The 18,825-nt window shown below is 39.3% G+C and overlaps 1 protein-coding gene across 10 annotated transcripts in view; it reads right to left on the reverse strand.

The window, feature by feature from the left end:
• OPCML (opioid binding protein/cell adhesion molecule like) overlaps positions 1-18,407 on the reverse strand; it is a 495,048-nt gene extending 476,641 nt beyond the window's left edge. For 7 of the 10 annotated variants that reach the window (XM_011376227.2, XM_011376225.2, XM_023521048.1 and 4 more), the window contains exon 1: positions 16,763-17,897. In XM_011376227.2, the coding sequence (XP_011374529.1) occupies positions 16,763-16,929 (167 nt within the window). In that variant the 5' untranslated portion in view covers positions 16,930-17,897. The other 3 variants (XM_023521043.1, XM_023521046.1, XM_023521047.1) reach the window with 3 other exon arrangements.
• Positions 18,408-18,825: the final 418 nt, after the last annotated feature.

Below are 18,825 nucleotides of genomic sequence, written 5' to 3' on the forward strand. Positions count from 1 at the left end.
ATCAAACCATCCTGAGTCACTGGTATACATCAAGGCTGAACCCAGGATCAGAGACAGCAGAGAGGGCAGAGGGTGGCAGTGATCACCAGCCACCATCACCAGGGTAACAAAGTCACAGAGGTGGGAATCTGACCTCGCACCACCACCTTTCTGTGGCTATCTAGTATTGCAATTCTTACTCCCCTGATTGCAAAGAGGCAGCAGCAACATTTCAGCCTGGGTGGTCTGTACTCACTACAGTTAAATGCACTGGAAGAAACAAAGCCATTGATGCAAGAGACATTTTCTCCCTGCACATCCCTCCCCAACCCATCATGTCAGAGCCTGGTAGAGGCTGCTGTAATGGAGTGCAGAAAGTGCAGCTGGATAGGAAGCTTCTAGCTACAGGAAAGCAGCAACAGGAACACACAGGCCAGGAGCCCCATCACTTGCCTCAACTCACCATAAGGTGGAGGCTAGTCCCCTGAGACTGAAGCGACTGAGTAGTAAAGGAGATTCCACTTCTTCAGGGAATATGAGGTATTTCCTATGGCTGAGAAAACAGTCCCAGAGAGATCACAGAAGTCCCAGTAGTACAGGTAAGAAAAAACAAAATATTGAGCTATTGCAGCACCTTCTGGAAAATCAAGGAAAGTCTTCTAAACAAATAGAAAAACCAAGCACTCAAAAAAAGAAAGAAAGAAAGAAAAAGAAAAAGAAAAAACAAGAAAGAAAAAATATATATATATTCCCTCAAATTTCCAGGCAGACAGAGAAATAATCCATCAAATACCATGAATGAATATCAAAAAAGCACAGGAAGAACATGAAAAATCTCTAGAAAATAAAATTAAAGACATGAAAGACTGGATTTAAATTACAGAGAAGTTAAGACTGCAGTTCTTAAAAAATTCAATAAGATACAATAAAGCTCAGAAAAGCAGTTAAATGAGGTCAGAAATAAAATCAACAAACAAAAGGAGTACTTTACAAAGAGATTGAAAATGTAAAAAGAGCCAAACAAATTCTGGAGCTGAAGAACTCAAAAAATGAGATGAGGAATTAACTAGCAAGATTAGGAAACAGAACAGACTAGATGAAGAAAAAAAATAGTGACATTGAAGATAGAAATTTAGAAATGATTCAGGTAGAAGACAGAGAATCAAGAGTATATATAAAAAAGAACTTTTTGAGAAGTATCTGACTTCATTAGAAGAGCAATATAAGCATAGTGGGTATACCTGAAGGAGAAAAGAGGAAGAAAGGAACAGAGACCTTATTTAAACGAAGAATCAGTGAGAACTACTCAAATCTATGGAAAAAACTGGAACCTCAAATCCAAGAAGCTAATAGAAGACTTAATTATTTCAATCTATAAAGACCTTCTTTCTCCAAGGCACATTATATTAAAGCTGTCAAAAGTAAATGACAAAGAAAGAATTCTCAAGGCAGCCAGAGAAAAGGAGACTGTAACCTACTAAGGAAATCCCATTAGACTATCATTGGAATTTTAAACAAAAACCTTATAAACTAGAAGAATGAAATCAAATATTCAAAATATTGAAAGGGAGAATTCATCATCTAAGAATAATATATCTAGCAAAGTTATCTTTTAGATATAAGGGAGAAACAAAGGTTTTTCCAGACAAACAGAAGCTGAGGGAATTTACCACCACGAGACCTACTATAAAAGAAATGCTGAAAGGTATTTTTCTTCCTGAAACAAAAAAGCAAAAGGATACAAAACTATAAGATGATTAACTAACAGACAAAACAGGAAATTCCAACTCTTATTCAGAATAGAGTATTAAACATTTAAATATAACATAAAAGTTAAAAGAGGTAAAAGCACTTTTTTAAAAAGAAGACGATAGTTACTATAATTTGAAAATCAATGTGCAGCATAAAAGGGAGAAGGAGAAAGAACTGAACTTGCACAGGTGAATGGAGATAGGATTCAATCAGAAGAAAAAAAGACTATTGTAGATGTGATTTTTTTTAAAATTATAACCACAAAACAAAAATTTAGAACTGAAACACATAACATAAAAAAGAGGAAATGGAGTATAAAAAGCATAGTATACCAGCAAACTCAAATAACAGACAGAAACTCAAGCAAAAAGAAACAATGGAGACATAGAGCTACCATAAAACAAAAGAAAAAACAGCTATAGGAAGTTCTCATGTATCAACAAGCACTCTAAATATAAATGGATTGACTTCATCCAGGATAGAGTAATGGCATGAATGAAAAAACAAAACCCAACTATTTTTGGCCTCCAGGAAACCCATCTCAGCTGTTAAAACAAACATAGACTCACAGTGAAGGGGTAGAAGATGATACTCCAAGCAAATGGCATTTAGAGAAAAGTGGGTGTAGCAATACTTATATCAAACAGAATCGATTTCAAGATTTTAAAAAAAGGTAACAAGAGACAGAGATGAACACTTTGTAGTGATAAAGGGGACAATACATCAAGAAGACATAAGACTTATTAATATATTTGCACCCAACCTGGGAGCACCAAAATATATAAAACAATTACTACAAAAGTAAAGGGAGAAACTAACAAAAATACAATTATATTAGGAAACTTAAATACCCCATTGACAGCAATGGATAGATCATCCAAACAGAAGGTCAATAAGAAAATATTGGCTTTAAATGACATATTATTCCAAATGGGCATAATCTGTATTTACACCAAAACACCAAAATATACATTCTTCTCTAATGCACATAGAACATTTTCAAGGATAGATCATACATTGATTACAAAACTAGTTTCAACTAATTTAAGAAAATTGAAATCATACAAAGCATATTTTCTGATTACAATGCTTTGACACTGGAAATCAACTGCAAAAAGAAAGCAGAGAAAATCACAACAACGTGGAGTTTAAGCAACACGATACTGAACAACAAGTGGGTCAAAGAAGAAATGAAAGAGATTAAAGGATATATAGAGAAAAATGAGAATGACAGTGAAACATCAAAATTTGGGGAATTCAGCAAAAGTGATAACAAAAGTTTATGGCATTACAGTCCCACCCAAGAGAAAGAAAAATCTCAAATAAACAACATAATAATTCACCTTAAAGGACTAGAAAAGAAAAACAGAGCCTAAAGTCGGTAGAAGGAAGGAAATAATAATAATAATAGCAAAATAGAGCAGAATTAAACGCAATAGAGAATAGAAAATTGATAGAAAAAATTACTGCAACAAAGAACTAGCTTTTGAAAAGATAAATAAAATCAACAAACTCCCAGCTAGACTCATTAAGACAAAAAGAGGAAAGACTCAAACAAAATCAGAAATGAAAGAGAAGTTACAATGGGCACTACAGAAATACAAAGGATTATACAAAAATACTAGGAAAGGCTATAAGTCATCAAATTCAATAATCTAGAAGAAATAGATAAATTATTAGAAACATATAACTTTCCTATATTGAATCATGAAGAATTAGAAAATCTAAACGAACAGATCAACAGTAAGGAGATTGAAACATTCATTAAAAACCTCCCAAAAAACAAAAGTGCAGGACCAGAAGTCTTCACTAGTGAAATCTACCAAACATTTAAAGATTTAATACCTTTCTTTCTTAAACTCTTCCAAAAAGTTGAAGAAGCAATGCTTCCTAACTCATCTTACAAGGCGAACATTACCCTGACACTAAAACCTGGCAAGAACAACACATAAAAATAAAATTACAGACCAATATCTCTGATGAATATAGTTGCAAAAATCCTAAGCATAACACTAGCAAATCAAATACAATACATTAAAAAGATAAAATACATTATGACCAAGTGGGGTTCATTCCAGGATAGTTCAACATATGCAAATTGATCAACGTGATATACCACATTAACCAAACAAAGGATGAAAATCATATGATCATACCAATAAATGCAAAAAAAAAAAAAAAAGCATTTGATGAGAAACAACATCAATTTATGATTAAAACATTCAATCAATTGGTTATGGAAGGAAAGTACCTCAACATAATAAAGGCTTTCTATGATGAACTCTTAGCTAATAACGTACTTCACAGTGAAAAACTGAAAGCTTTTCTTCTAACATCAGGAACATGGTAAGGATGCCTACTGCCACCACTGTTAGTACTGGAAGTCCCAGCCAGCCAATCAGGCAAGAGTAAGAAATAAAAGGCGTCCAAATTGAGAATGAAAACATCAAATTGTCACTTTTTGCAGATGATATGATTGTGTATAGAGAAAACCCTAAAGAAGCACTCCAAAATAATTAGAAACAATAAACAAATACAATAATGTTTCAGGATACAAAATCGATATACAAAAACCGGTTGCAATCCTGTATACTAACAATGAAATGTTAGAAAAAGAAATGAAGAAGATAATTTATTTGCGATTGCAACAAAAAGAATAAAATACCTAGGAATAAACTTAACAAAGGAAGTGAAGGACCTATACACTGAAAACTACAAGACATTGTTGAAAGAGAGCGAAGAAGACACAAAGAAATGGAAAGATATTCTGTGTTCATGGATTGGAAGAACATAGTTAAAATGGCTATATTACCTAAAGCAATATACAGATTTAATGGAATCTCCATCAGAATCTCAATGGCATTTTTCAAAAAAATAGAACAACAGCAAAAAATCATCAAATTTGAATGGAACCAAAAAAGTACCCAAATAGCCAAACAACCCTGAGGAAAAAAGAACGAAGCCAGAGGCATCACATTCCTTGACTTCAAATTATACTACGAGGTACAATAATCAATAGCATGATATTGGCAGAAAAAAGACACACAGACCAATGGAACAGAATTGAGAACCCAGAAATAAGCCCACATGCATATGGGCAACTAATTTTCTACAAAGAAGCCAAAAACATTCAGAGAAAAGAAAGCCTCTTCAACATATGGTGTTGGGAGAATTGGAAAGCCACATGCAAAAGAATGAAGCTAGACTGCTATTTGGCACCATACACAAATATTAACTTAAAATGGATCAAAGACTTAAATATAAGACCTGAAACAATAAAAAAAAACAGAAAGAAGAAGAAAACATAGATACTAAACCTTGGTCCCAGAGAGGCTTTTATGTACTTGACTCCACGGGCAAGGGAAGTAAAAGCAAAAGTAAATTAATGGGACTACATGAAACTAAAAAGCTTCTGCACAGCAAAAGAAACCATCAACGAAACAAAAAGGCAACCAACTGAGTAGGAGAAGATATTTACAAACAATACTTCGGAAAAGGGGCTCATATTCAAAATGTATAAAGAACTCATACAACTCATCAACAACAACTATAAAATCAATCCTATTAAAAAACAAGTGGAGTATTTGAACACACACTCATTCCAATAAGACATACAAATGGCCAACAGATGTATGAAAAGATGCTCAACTTCACTAGTTATAAGGGAAATGAAAATCAAAACTACAATGAGATACCACCTCACACCTGTTAGAATGGCTATTATCAATAAGACAAGAAATAACAAATGTTGGAAAGGATATGGAGAAAAAGTAACCCTCATATATTGTTGGTGGGAATGTAAACTGATACGACCACTGTGGAAAACAGTATAGAGGTTCCTCAAAAATCAAGAATAGAGTTACCTTATTATCTATCCAGCAATCCTTCTTCTGCGTATCTATCCAAATATATATTTGAAAATACATATTTGCAAAGTTTATGTACTCCTATGAACACTGCAGCATTATTTATAGTAGCCAAGACATGAAAACAAGTTAAATGTCCTTCAGTGGATGATTTAAAAAAGATGATGTTTTACATGTATACAATAGAATATTACTCAGCCATGAGAAAGAATAAAATACTGCTATTTCTGACAACATGGATGGATCTTAAGAGTATCATGCTAAGCAAAATAGGTCTGATGGAAAAGGACAAGAACCATTTGATTTTAATCATCTGTGGGATGTAAAACAGGAAACAACAAATGAACAAACAAAATAAACAAACTCATAGACACAGACAACAGTATGACAGTTACCAGAAAGGAAGGCAGTTGGAGTTCTGATGAAGAGAGTAAAGAAGATCAAATACACTGTGACCGAGGGAAACTACACTATGGATAGTGAGCACACAATGCAATATACAGATCATATATTATAGAATTGTATACTTGAAACTATGTAATGTTATTAATCAAAATCACCCCAATAAATTTAATTAAAAAAAAAAGAAAAGAACAAGTGTGGGTGAGGATGTAAAGAAACTGTAATCTTTATGTATTGCTAGAGCGAATGTAAAATGGTGCAGTCACTATAAAAAATGGTATGATGGTTCCTAAAAAATTAAATGGAATTACCATATGATCCACTGCTGGGTATTCACAAAAGAATTGAAAGCAGAAACTTGGACAGATATTTGATCACCCATGTTTATAACAGCATTATTTACAAAAGCAAAAAAGTGAAAGAGGCCCAAGCGATCACCAACAAATGACTAGATAAGTAAAATGTGGTGTGCACATTCAATGGAAGATTACTTGGCCTTTAAGAAGGAAAGAAATCTTGACACATGCTACAATACTATTGAAATTTGAAGACATTCAGCTAAGTGAAATAAGACAGTCACAAAAGGACAAATAATGTATGATATCAATTATATGAGGTCCCTAGGCTAGTCAAATTCATAGAGGCAGAAAGTAGAAAGGTGTTTGCCAAGGCTTCTGGGAATGGAGATGGGGAGTTAATGTTTAATGGGGACATCGTTTCAGTTTGGAAAAATAAAAAGAGTTCTGGAGAGGGATAGTGGTGATTGTTTCACATAATATGAATGTATTTAAAATGCCGCAGAACTGTTCACGTAAAAATAGCTAAAATGATAAATTTCATGTTATGTATATTTTACCACAGTAAAAAAGGGACATGGAGGAACTCCTTGAAGGTGATAAACATGTTCTGTATCTTGTGTAGTGATGGTTACATGGGTGAATATAGATGTTCAAGTTTGTGTACATGAACACTTAATATACATTTTATTTTAAGTAAATGTTCTTTCCTCTTCTTCCTTCTTCTCCCTCTCTCTCCTTTCCTCCCCCACTTTCTGATCTCTGGGTTCTTTATTTTGCTAATATATTCACTAGATGTGAATGTTTAAAGAGGAGAGCCTAGGAATAATTCATCTTTATAATTTCCACACTGCCTAGAACGGTGCTTGGTATACAGTCGGTAGTTAATACAAGCTGCTTGTTTAAATTGTGAATTCAATAACTTATATTTAAAACAAATGATGTTTATTATGAGCTTTCTATATGTCATAAGCTCTTACAAACTTAATGTCATGTATTCCTCCCAAACAACCCAGTGAAGTTGGTATATAATCTCTATTTTTGTTTTAATCGAGAAATTGAGACTTAGTCAACTACATTCTGCCAATACGTTCCAGAGTTAGGATTTGAAATGAGCTTGTTTGACTGCAAAGTCTTAGCCTCTTAGCCTCTTCATAAGGTTATATTTTATCTTGTATTTCTCTAAGTACCCATTGACTATGCAATTGTAAAATGGAGCATGAGACCAAGAATATCCTATAAACTATTTCCATTGCATCAGGATACACGCTGCTGAGAATTATTCAGGGATGTCACAATGAAAGCCTATCACAGAAGCAGGTACATTTCAGATATTCAAGGAAATGGGTCCATAAATCCCTTCACCCTGAGATCCCTGTGAAATGTTAAGAGTCATTCATATCAGCTTTTCCATCCTCTAAAGTTTGCAGATATACCGATGGAATGTGTCATCCTCTATTATGTAACCTTGATAAAAAGAGAGGAGGCAAGCATATCTCCCTTGAAACTGCTCTGAATCTCTCGGCTTTAAGAATATTGTGAAATTCAGAAATACTGCAATTATAATGAGCAGGAGAACACAGGACAAGTTAAATACCAATTACCTAGGGAATGATCATTATCCCAACTAGAATTCAAATGCCAGAGTCCTTAGTTGTAATTTCAGTGACTACCAATTGCTTCAAAATAAGTAAGCAAGTGTGTGTGTGTGTGTGTGTGTGTGTGTGTGTGTGTGTGTGTGTGTGCATGTGTGTGTGTATATGTGTGTGTGAGAGAGAGGATGACAGAGAGATAGAGATAGGGATAAGCATTCATCTTTTCAACAAACTTGAAGCACTACTACATATTAGGTATTGCACTGGGCACTGGTAACACATGGATGAAGAGAGGATATTATTGCATTTAACAGAAGACATGAAAGCAATGAAAACAACAATGGGAAGAGGAAGATTTATAAAGATGGCATAAGAAAGCATAAGATAGTACAAAGTGGAATACTTTATTCCACTTAATACATTATTTCCTTTTAACACGGGGAGCCTTATAGCCAAATATCTCAATGTAAGCATAGCTACTCCAATAAAACACTCGACTTATTCAGTTCCCTGTGTAACTGATTCTGTCTACTTCTTTTATGTATCATGGGGGGATCCTATGTTGTGATGGCATCAATTGAATGAATCCCAGCCAAGGTGGACAAATATCTGACATGGCAATTCATATATCTAAAAATGACTGAGAATAGACAATTTAGTTGTAGAAGAGCAGGTCTGATTTGGCCTAAACCTCACGTGCTGCCTGTACATGAGGTGGTCTCCAAAGTGGACATTTGGGTGGACAGGCAAACAATAAGAATTGAAAAGTCTATGAACCACTAGGCTGGGAGGAGTGGGGTCAAGGGTGGATGAAGATTCCTGGTAAAGAGGTCTCAGCAGGGCAAGGCAGTCCTCTCAATCACCTAGAGCCTGCTGTAGATCTAACACAGAGTAAGAAGAGTTGGACTAGGACTCAGTGACAAGAAAGGGGATTTCCTCCTGTGGGACAAGTAGGGACCAAGGGACAAAAAGAACAAGAACTCGAGCCCTAAGTTGCTTTTTGCCTTGATTTTATATGGGCGCTGGATACTTGTGCTTGTGGGGTCCTGTGACCTGGATAGTCAGGGATGGAGATGTTCATGCACCAGATGGGACACAGTAATTTTTGTCTACCATTTCCTTCTTTCTTTCCTTCCTCCTCCTTTAATCTCTTCCTTCTTTTCTCTACCTTTGACTATTCAGTAATTCCATGTTAGGTTTCTCTCTCTCTCTCTCTCTCTCTCGCTCTCTCTCTCTCTCTCTCTCTCTCTCTCGTAAACACTTTCCCCACCTTTAGTTCCTTTGTCTTCCTTCAACTCTTAGCTGACACCTTGGGAAAATCTCTCTCCTACTTATTTCTTTCCATTTTTGTCTTTCATTTCCTTTATCTGTCTTCCTTTCTTCATAATATTTAGAAAAGAATCCCTAATCATCCAAGAAGTGGCAAATGTATGCTTGAATCAAATAAAATGAAAGCTATGAATCTTAAAATTAAATTTAGCACAACAAAAACAACAATAAAAATTCCAAAACTTTTGAAAGTATTCAGGAATATCTTTGAGAAAATGTTTCTGTATTATCTTTCTCTAATTATGCCTACTTTTCTTCAGCATTCACGATAAATAGAAAATTATCGTTCATTTTTTTTTCTCTTTTACATAATTACTTCTTCCACAACTTTGTTTTCTATTATTCTTCACTGGTAGTATATAGCATTTTGGATAATTATGAGTTAAATTATCTTCTGTAGGCTAGCCAGGAAACTTAACAACCACTTAAAACATTCTTTGTTCCTATTATGCAATGGAAACTTAGTTAATACCATAAATCTTTAGATCCACTGAAAATGTTTAATATTCAAAACTAATTTTTAAACATCTAATTGATCAGCACCTTTATGGGAAGCCAGGTCAAGTCCTTCAGCATTTCTTTGATTTAAGCAAAATGTACCATCTCCAGGGAAGAGGAGGCCAAAAGGGGTCACATGGTTTCCTCTAGCAGCAAGGATATGAGAAGAAGGTCTGTGGTTCTCTGTTTTTACAGCCTCAGTGGCTTAAATTAGAATATGAATATAAAGATGGGGAGGAGGAATTATGAAATGACATATATTTTAGGATTAAAAAACATACTTCCATAGTGATCACTCATTTTCCTCACGATTCTCCTGGAAATGCTCTGGCATTGGCATTCTTGTCAACAAATTACTTGCTTGCTTTGTCTTGGTTTACAGTGTCCTTGGAGATGCTGTGTGTGCAGTGGGAGGCCGTGCAACAAGAAAGGACAACCTTTAGGATAGGTTCAAAGCTAAGAGCACCAATGATTGTCACTGAACCCTCCTGTGGCCTTCATTCTTTGCATTGTTTGCAGCATGATTTTTTTTCAGTCCCAGAAGAAGGAGTGGCATTTACCAATGGGCAGGTGAGGGGAGTTAAGCACCAGGAAGCAAAGGAGACAGCCAAAGGCAGGACAATAGACTAAAATGCAGATTTGCCTGATCTTTGGTAAAACACAGTTCCTGGAAACAGAGAGGGGGCTTTGGAATTCATCCACTTGTAGCACTTGGGAACTTTCTCTGTTCTCTATATCTGGGAGGGGATATTATAAAGCTGAAAAGAAGAAAAAAGGTCTTGCAGGAACAAATCCAGACTCTAACACATAAAAACCGTGTGACCAAAAGCAAGTGACTCAAATCTTCTAAACCTCAGTCTCCTAGGCTGTTATTTGGGGTTCATAATAGTCTGAAAATTACATGAAACGATAAGACACAGAGTGAACCATGGGTAATAAAGTGTGTTCGTTTTAAAAGGCCCCCTTCCCTTGCTCATTTTATTAAAAAGTCTGTAGTAAGATCCTGTAGGGAGAGTGACATAAGGCTCAAACTCTTCCTTTCTTTAACCTTCTTTATCAAGGAAATGACACACAGATCAAGGATAAGTGTTGAGCTGCAGAGACATCGCATCTTGAATTTTCACTTCTTAAAAAAGATACACCAGGGTACAAGAAGCTTCAGGAAGGTGTCACTTACTGAGAGGTGGGAGGGGACTGAGAAGGCAGCCTCCACTCCAACACCCACCCTATGCAAACTTTCTCTCAAATTCAACTAAATCCCAATTAGCAAAAGCATCTTCCTGCAGGGAAAAAAATAAACAGACAAACAAACCTGAAATAATCTGGCACTATCTTGTATGGATTAAAAAATTATAATCAAGAAAGGTTAACACTTAGTTCCTAACTTAATAGGCAATGAAATTTCTGGACCATAATTACTTCATTTCATGATTGTGAACACTGTTTCTTGTTAATAAGTAATTTAATAAATCCTCCCTTGCGAAGGTCAAATAGGACCTATTTGGCTTCTCCTCTCTGCATCTCACTGTTGGACCCCATCAGATTTGCACCCTACATTGGCCAGTGCTGCTGTCCTCCCTGACCCCTTCAGAGCCAAGTACACAGGAAAAAAACAATAAACAGGCCAAGGGCACAGTCCCTTTTTAGAAGCTGAAAGGAAGGGAAATGAGAACAACAGGACTAAACTGAACCCAAGGGCCAAGTTTACTTAAAGGCCAAAAATGAACAAAAGGACTTAGATAAGAGCGGCTGAGTTTTCCAGAGCAATTCAGAAAGCCAGGAAGCATATGTCTTGAATCCTTTACAACTTCTCCCATCTCCAGCTTTGGCTTGTGGTATATGGCGTGTGGCATGTGTTGTGGGGGAGGCAGACACATTCCTATCCTTCAGTGACATTAGAGAGTCAGAGTGCAGCCAGCCCTGCTCTTCCAGGCCTGCTGAATCCTGCAGCTGCACCCCTATCCTAACATAGCAGCTTCTCAGGCAGAATGGCTAGGCAGCCTGTCTGCCCCTACTGCTTCCTTATCCTGTGTATCTCCTCGTGTCTACAGCAAGGCAAACCTCCACAGAGACAGCCTCACTTCCACATATATTGCTCTATTGTCACCAAGAAGATTCCTCTCAACTCTGCTGCCCTGCTCAGTGTCTTGCCCTCAGGGATAGTGAAGCCTTTTGCATATTTTCAGATCAGATTGCAACCAAAGATGGATTCAACTGTCCCCTCTGGCAAGTGATTGAAGCAAAACCCAAAAGTCCCTGGCCTCCAACATCTCTAACCAACTGCTGTACGTGAATATCCCAGCATCATATTTTGACAAGACTAAAACCCTTTAAATATAAGCACTTTGTTGCTGCAGAGGTAATAATATATTGTAAGAGACTGAGTCTGGTTAAGATGGATTAAAGCATTTAACAAATATTTATTATTTTAATCCTTAGTATCTACCACATGTGTACTCAGTACATAAGACATGATTCCTAACTGCCAGGAGCTCAAAGTCTAACCAAAACTACACATAAGTGGCAGGTCCACGGTGTGTATCTATTAGAATAGAAATCTGTAGCAAGCATTATTGGAATTCAGATTAGAGTAATTCTTGACTACAAGCAGAAAGGATGCTGAGTGGAATTAGGAAGAGATTAGTATCTTTGGGGGCAGAAGGTAGGGCAGATGAAACTGGAAAATATTGAGAGTATTACAGGTTGTTATTGAGGAGTTCCATGTACCACCAGTGACAACATATATATATGTTGCTTTATAGTTAAACAGAAAAACACCATATACTTCATCTCACCTGATGGCATAGATTCGGCAGATATTGTTCTCATGTGTCCGCACTTGAACTGAAGTGCTCAAAACCATATAGTAGTAGAATAAGAACCAAACCCAGGTATTCAGGTCCCTGAGCACAGTGCTCTTTCTAGAAGCCAAGGTAGCCTGTGAATGGTAAAGTACATACGGGCATGGAGAGAACACTTACAGGGGGGTAGGACCAATGGAGACCAGCCTTGTTCAGATGCTCTGGGGCAAAAACGGGCTTTAGAGCAGTGAGTCTCAACTCTAATTCCACATTAGAAATTCTGGGAGAGATTTTTTAAGTGCCCACACCTATGCCCAACTCCAGAGATTTTGATTGCATTGGCTAGAACCTGGAAGGCGAATTTTTAAAAAGCTTGCCAGTAGGTAGCTGGGTCAGCACTGCCACTTGAAGGGACTCTGTGGACCTACTCTGCTTCAATGTCTTTTCTGTCTTCATCTTCCCAGACCAAGAGCCAAGCCTTTGCACTTCCTCAAATCCCCATTTAGCTTTGGCAACTTAAGCACTGAAATGTAAAATCATGTACTTGTTTTGAATAATTTAGCAGTTACTCTGAATTTTTTAATTTACACAAAAAGAAAAGCTGCTGATCATAAGTACAAAATATAGAGAAACACCCAGGCAAACAACAGAATGTTGTACTTGGGAGCTTGACTGCCCCACTGCTTTGGCAAAATCCTGCTGTTCAGATTATTCCTCGGCTGTAGGTAACCCTCAAATACTTGGTTCCAAAAGGATTAGCTCAGAACTCCAAATGAAAATGCAGGGACATTTTAGAAAAGAGTTATTAAGCATAATCCCAGATCAGCAAGCCTGGATTATCAAACCTGATTATCCTCCCATATAAAAATAAAAATAAAACAGTATATTGGTGGGACTTTTCCCATTTAGTGGAACAGTTACAGCAACAACTCCTACCTCCATCCTATAGCACCAGCTCAAAATATTCATAACGTGGTCCCAATGAGAAACTAAACAAATTTAAAGGAGATTGAGGCCCATGAAGAAAACACATCTGGCCATCATCACTGCAATTGAAATGGCTTAATAGACACTAGCCAACCACACTGAGCATCCTGGGCTCCTTTCCTGATGTGGGCACTGATTCAGACACAGGATTTTTAGAGACTTGTCATATCTAATCTAATGGAAAGACACAGAACATTTTTAAACCAACAGCAGATAATTGTAATGAAATGATTCTGGCCAAAAGGGCCCATTTGTAATAATGAATTCAAATCAGATTCATAGAAGCTAGAATTCGGCTGTAGTGAATACCACCTTCATTTTTTCCATATCCCCTCTCTTCCAAGAAGGCAAAATAACTCAATATTCAAATAATTATTTTTACTTTTTAAGTAGCTCTGTGAAGTAGTTATGAGGAAGATAATATTGCTTCACCTATATAAATGAGTTTCATGCACGTTCAAAACTTCAGTGTCGTCTTTGGCACATCACTTTCTAAACATCCCTCGATGCAATCAAGGATCTAACACATTAAAATGATATCTCCAAGGAAGGAAATCATCTGTATCTAAACTGGGGAATTTCTCACTAGAAAATTCAAAGAAGAACCCAGTTCTCTCCATTCTTTTGCTTTTCCTACTCATTCTTTGGTCTCCAATGTGATTTTATTCAAGGTTTGACACAAGCTTGGGATAGTTTGATCCAGGGCAGCCACATTTGAAAAGAATTCCTGTGGCTGATGGGTGTGGGAATCATTCAATTATTTTCAATACTTTCTGAATATTTGATGCATTCAGAACACTAAATTCCCAAACACTGAATTCCTAATGGAACATCTGTAAGGAGACTCAAGAGTGACTATACTTAAGAATTACATTTTTTAAAAAAGCAAAACACAATGCAAGATAAAACATGACATGTTTATCTGGGGTTGAGGCTATGGAATTCCAGAGACTGGAAGCATGGTACCAACAAATAAGTTTTTCATTGAGATGGGAACACAGATGTTAGCCAATACCAAAGGAGCATAGAAAACAAAAGGAGAGACATCGGGACTCCCCCAAATCTTCAGAGAGATTTATGTTGTTTTAAGAAACATTACGCTAGTAGTAAAATCAGAACCTTAAAATATCGGAGAATAATAAAATTTAAGTGATGAAGGCAAAAAAGGAAGAGAATGAATAATAGGCAAACGCATATAAAATGGAGGCATTGATAAAAATGAAGAAAGTAATAAAAGAAGAAACTACAAGAAGTAAAAAGAAAGAGGATATAAAGAGATTAAAATGTGGACAATGTGCTGAATTTCTCTACTTCAGGGCAAATTTTACTGAAGAGGAGAGGCAAAATCAACATAAAACGTGTGCTTACTTTTTATAAAATAAAGCATGCAATCAGGTAACAGATAACATTTGTATTCAAACATATAAGGTTTTTTCCCTCTCCACAAAGCACAAAAAGCAACTATTCAGCTTTTTCTTTTTTTCACTCTCATTCCCATTACCAAGCCCAGCTGCTAAACATTAGAATTGAAGATCATGAAAACAGGCCAGCAGCTAATAAAAAAAAAAAAAAAAAAAAAAAAAAAAAGTAGATTGTAGCTGGCCGGCCCTCTGCTGGTGGAATAGTCTTATTGCAACCTAGAAAGCAGACAGCTCAAGTTTTTTGTTTCTGGTTTTAACTTTTAGGGGCAGGAAAAGGAAAGAGGGTTTTGGAAAGTTCATCACTGAAGCTTTATTAAATGGTGGGACTCTTTGCACCCAGTAGTAGATTAGAAAATAAAGAGAGGTACATGGCAGCGTCAACATCCCTTTGCACCTACTTTTACCGGCATCTCCTTGGTAAATATGCACTGTAGCCCAGGTGCTACTCCCATCTCTAAGTTGACTGATTCATTGCAAATGTGCATCCACAAGTCATTTCTCAGGGAGGGGACTCCTGAAACTTCTTTGAGACAATGAAATAGGCATATTACATTCTACTCTGGGACAAGCTGGGGGTTTCCCTCTTGCTGTCAGGGAAGGTCTGTGTCTATCCTATTTTTTCTCTCTCCTCCTGAGGCCCCCGATTACCAGCAGACAGTGTTCTGAAATCTGTTCCTTAGCTCAAAAGAAGATTCGGCTTAGGAAAGGATAGTTGGTGTCCTAAGTGGTCTTTATTTTCTTCCCGGGGGAGAAGCTTTTCTAGATGCAGAGAGGGTTCAATCATGGGATCTAAGAGAAGAACAAGAAGGACAACCACCCTCCTCCATTCTTTGGAGAAGCCAGGTTTTTTGGCTGCAGAATCTGGGGCAGAATATTTTATTCTTACCATAATCATCAAAGTCAGAGATAGGGCAAAGACATTCACCCTGTGTAGATTGTGAGTCAGAGTTAAGCTGGGACGTCCCTGAATCTGTCTCCTAGGACCAGAACTGCCTCATTAAAAGCATAAAAGATGATATCTGCTGAGCTGGTGGAAAGTGGTGGCTGAATTTCTATTAAAGTCTCTGCTGCAGCAAGTCCAGTCCCCAAAGGTTCATATTCCGAGAATCTCCACCCCTCTGCCTGGAGCATGTAAGTGATTCTCTGTAACTCATTAAGGTAAAACAAAAAGCATTCCTATTGTGCTTTTTGCACAGGAGTGATGTCGTTGCATAAAAGCTACATGTTTCCGCTTCTTGTCCTGAGCCTGCAAAGATAAAACTGCCCTCATAATTTATAATAGGGGACCCAGGATCACCACACAGGGTTGACATGGATGGCTGCATCTTGAGCAGACTCATAAAGGGCCGTGGCCCAGCACTAGTGATTGCAGAGCCTGGAATTTTAGGTATCTTTCTAAGAGGAACAAGCCAGCCTATCTTGAGCATTTTCCTGCCTTATCTCATACCTTCCAGCCTGTGAGAGAGCTACAGGGGAACTCAGCCATTTTATATGATCCCCCAGTGTGTCAATTCCAGGGCTCTCTGCTCTCATCTTGGTGCCAAGACAAAAGTGAATCTAGCTATGTCATGGACTCAAAGCTACATGTAGTCCCAAGCATGGACCTCAGTGTTCACTTATATGATCCTGGACCAGAGAAGCTGGAGAAAACGACAAACTTGTCCAGGAGAATGGGTGTCAGCTGCCACAGTATGCAAGTGGGCACCTCTGGAACCTGCAAAGTCCCTCTCACATACTGCAATCCCCCATGCAAGCCTTCTGTTCTCTCTCTTGATCGCCCCTACCCACATAAACACATAGAGGGGCTCAGTCCCCCGCTGAAGTACAGCTCCCTACCTGAGGGTGGCGCTCTCCCCCTGCCGGACCGTCACGTTGTCCATAGCTTTGGGGAAGGTGGCATCTCCGCTTCGCACGGGCACTCCTGTGGGTACAAGGAACAGCAGCCTGAGAGACACGACCACGAAGCACTTCCAGGGCAGGAACAGGTACCCACAGACCCCCATCCTCGACAGCCACAACTTCCCAGAACTCCTGCAGCGGCACGGTCCTTGTCCCCTGCCCCACACACCAGTGAGTCTCAGGAAGTGGTGTGGGGAGAGAGGAAGGGATGGAGCAAGCCAGAAGCAGAGAGGGAGAAGAAGAAACGAGTCCAGGCTCTGCGGAGTCTAGTGATTCTTCCTCAAATCCTGCCTCAGCTTTCCAGCCTGGCAGAACCAGATGCCCCTCCTGCAACCAAAAAAGAGCTTTCTTGACGCTCCCCTGGAGAGGAGGAGGCAGCCTGGAAGGGAGAGGAAGAAGGAAGGTGCAGGGATGAAGGTCACAGATTGCTCTTTCTCTTTCCCTCTCTTCAAGATGCTACTTTAAGATTCAGTTGGGCACGTTCTGCAGAGGTCTGGCATCAAAAGTTTATAACCCAAAGAAGCCAGGCAAGTGTCTCTGACATAAAGGAGATGTCATAAAAAACTGCTGCTTCAAGGAGAGGAGAAAATGTTTTATTAGATCACACATATGTATAGATATATTTATAAACAGCCCAAGTCTCTAATCTGGAACCCAAAGGTGCAAAAAGTTCCACCGCAGGGACCCGCGGACGGCTCAGCGAGAGGATCCTCCGGCGCCGTGGATGTCCTCCACCGCAGCCCGGGCGGCGACTGGCGGCCAGCCCGGCCCGCACTCCCAGCCCGCGGAGCGCCGCCCGGCGCAGGCTCGGGGCGCAAGGGAGCTGGGTGTACCGCGCCCCCGCCTCCTCCAGGGACGCAGCACGGGACGCGGGGACGCGCGGACGCCAAGCTCAGCGGCTGCCTCCGGCCTCCACGCTGCCTTCCTCCCGGGAGCAGCCCGGACGCGCGCGGGTCCTGACCGCCGTGGTTGTCATGGCAGCAGCTCCATCACTGACCGCCACTTTCTCCCGTGCCCGCGTCGCGCGAGCCGGCGGACTGAGCGTTCATCTTGCCAGCGGTCGCTAGGCACAGGCGAGCGCCCACCTTAACCCCAGCCGCTCTGCGACCCCAGAGCCCACCCGGGCTGAGAGCCGAGCTGGGGTACGGCAGGCACCTCAACCAGCTCTCCTCTCCCCGACCCCTGCAGCCAGTAAGAGAATGCTGCGCTTTCCCTGTGCTCCCTTGCTTGCAGGCGGTGGGAGTAGGGTCCTGGGAGGAGTGCGGGGAGGGCGGGAGAGGGAGTTCTAAGGAAAACAGCAAATTGAGAACTGAAGGTCGCACCTTCCCTCCTCGGATGCTAAAGCAGAAGTTGCCAAACCCCGCCCTGGAGAACTGAACTACGTTTCCCAAGCCAGGTAGCTGAACCGGTGTACAAGTCTACCACTCGCCCGCCCTTTCTCCACCTGGCAAAGCTACAGTCCCACCCACCGCAGAACTCTTCTGGGCCTTTGCAAAGAGATGGGGCACGCTTTCTGTTCCAGTGATCCACTTCAAAAATGCTCATGGCTCTTGACACACACACACACACACACACACACACACACACACACACACACACACACACTCTCTCTCTCTCTCTCTCTCTCTCTCTCTCTCCCCCCCGCCCTCAATCAAACTGGCAAATCTGAATTTCTTCTTACCGCACAACACACACAAAATAGTCCCCATCCTATTCTATGCTTAATACCCAAGTATCTTACTGTAAAAAAAAAAAAAAAGCAAGAGCTGGGAAGGAGAGAAAGAGATCTTAATGGGACTGATATTCATAAAATCTTTCTATGGCTTTATAATCACAATATGAAGTGACACTATGGTAGTACTGGGAGAGGACTTGGTGATAGAGGCCAGCCTGTGAGTTTGTTTGGGGTTCAGCTTAATCACTTTCAGCTCTTAACTAGAGAGCCCAGCTTTCCCTTGGGCTTGTTAAGAGGTTTTTTACTGCTTCTCCGCCCCCCCCCC

The sequence above is a fragment of the Pteropus vampyrus genome, unplaced genomic scaffold, assembly GCF_000151845.1.
Source record: "Pteropus vampyrus isolate Shadow unplaced genomic scaffold, Pvam_2.0 Scaffold288, whole genome shotgun sequence".
NCBI lineage: Eukaryota > Metazoa > Chordata > Mammalia > Chiroptera > Pteropodidae > Pteropus > Pteropus vampyrus.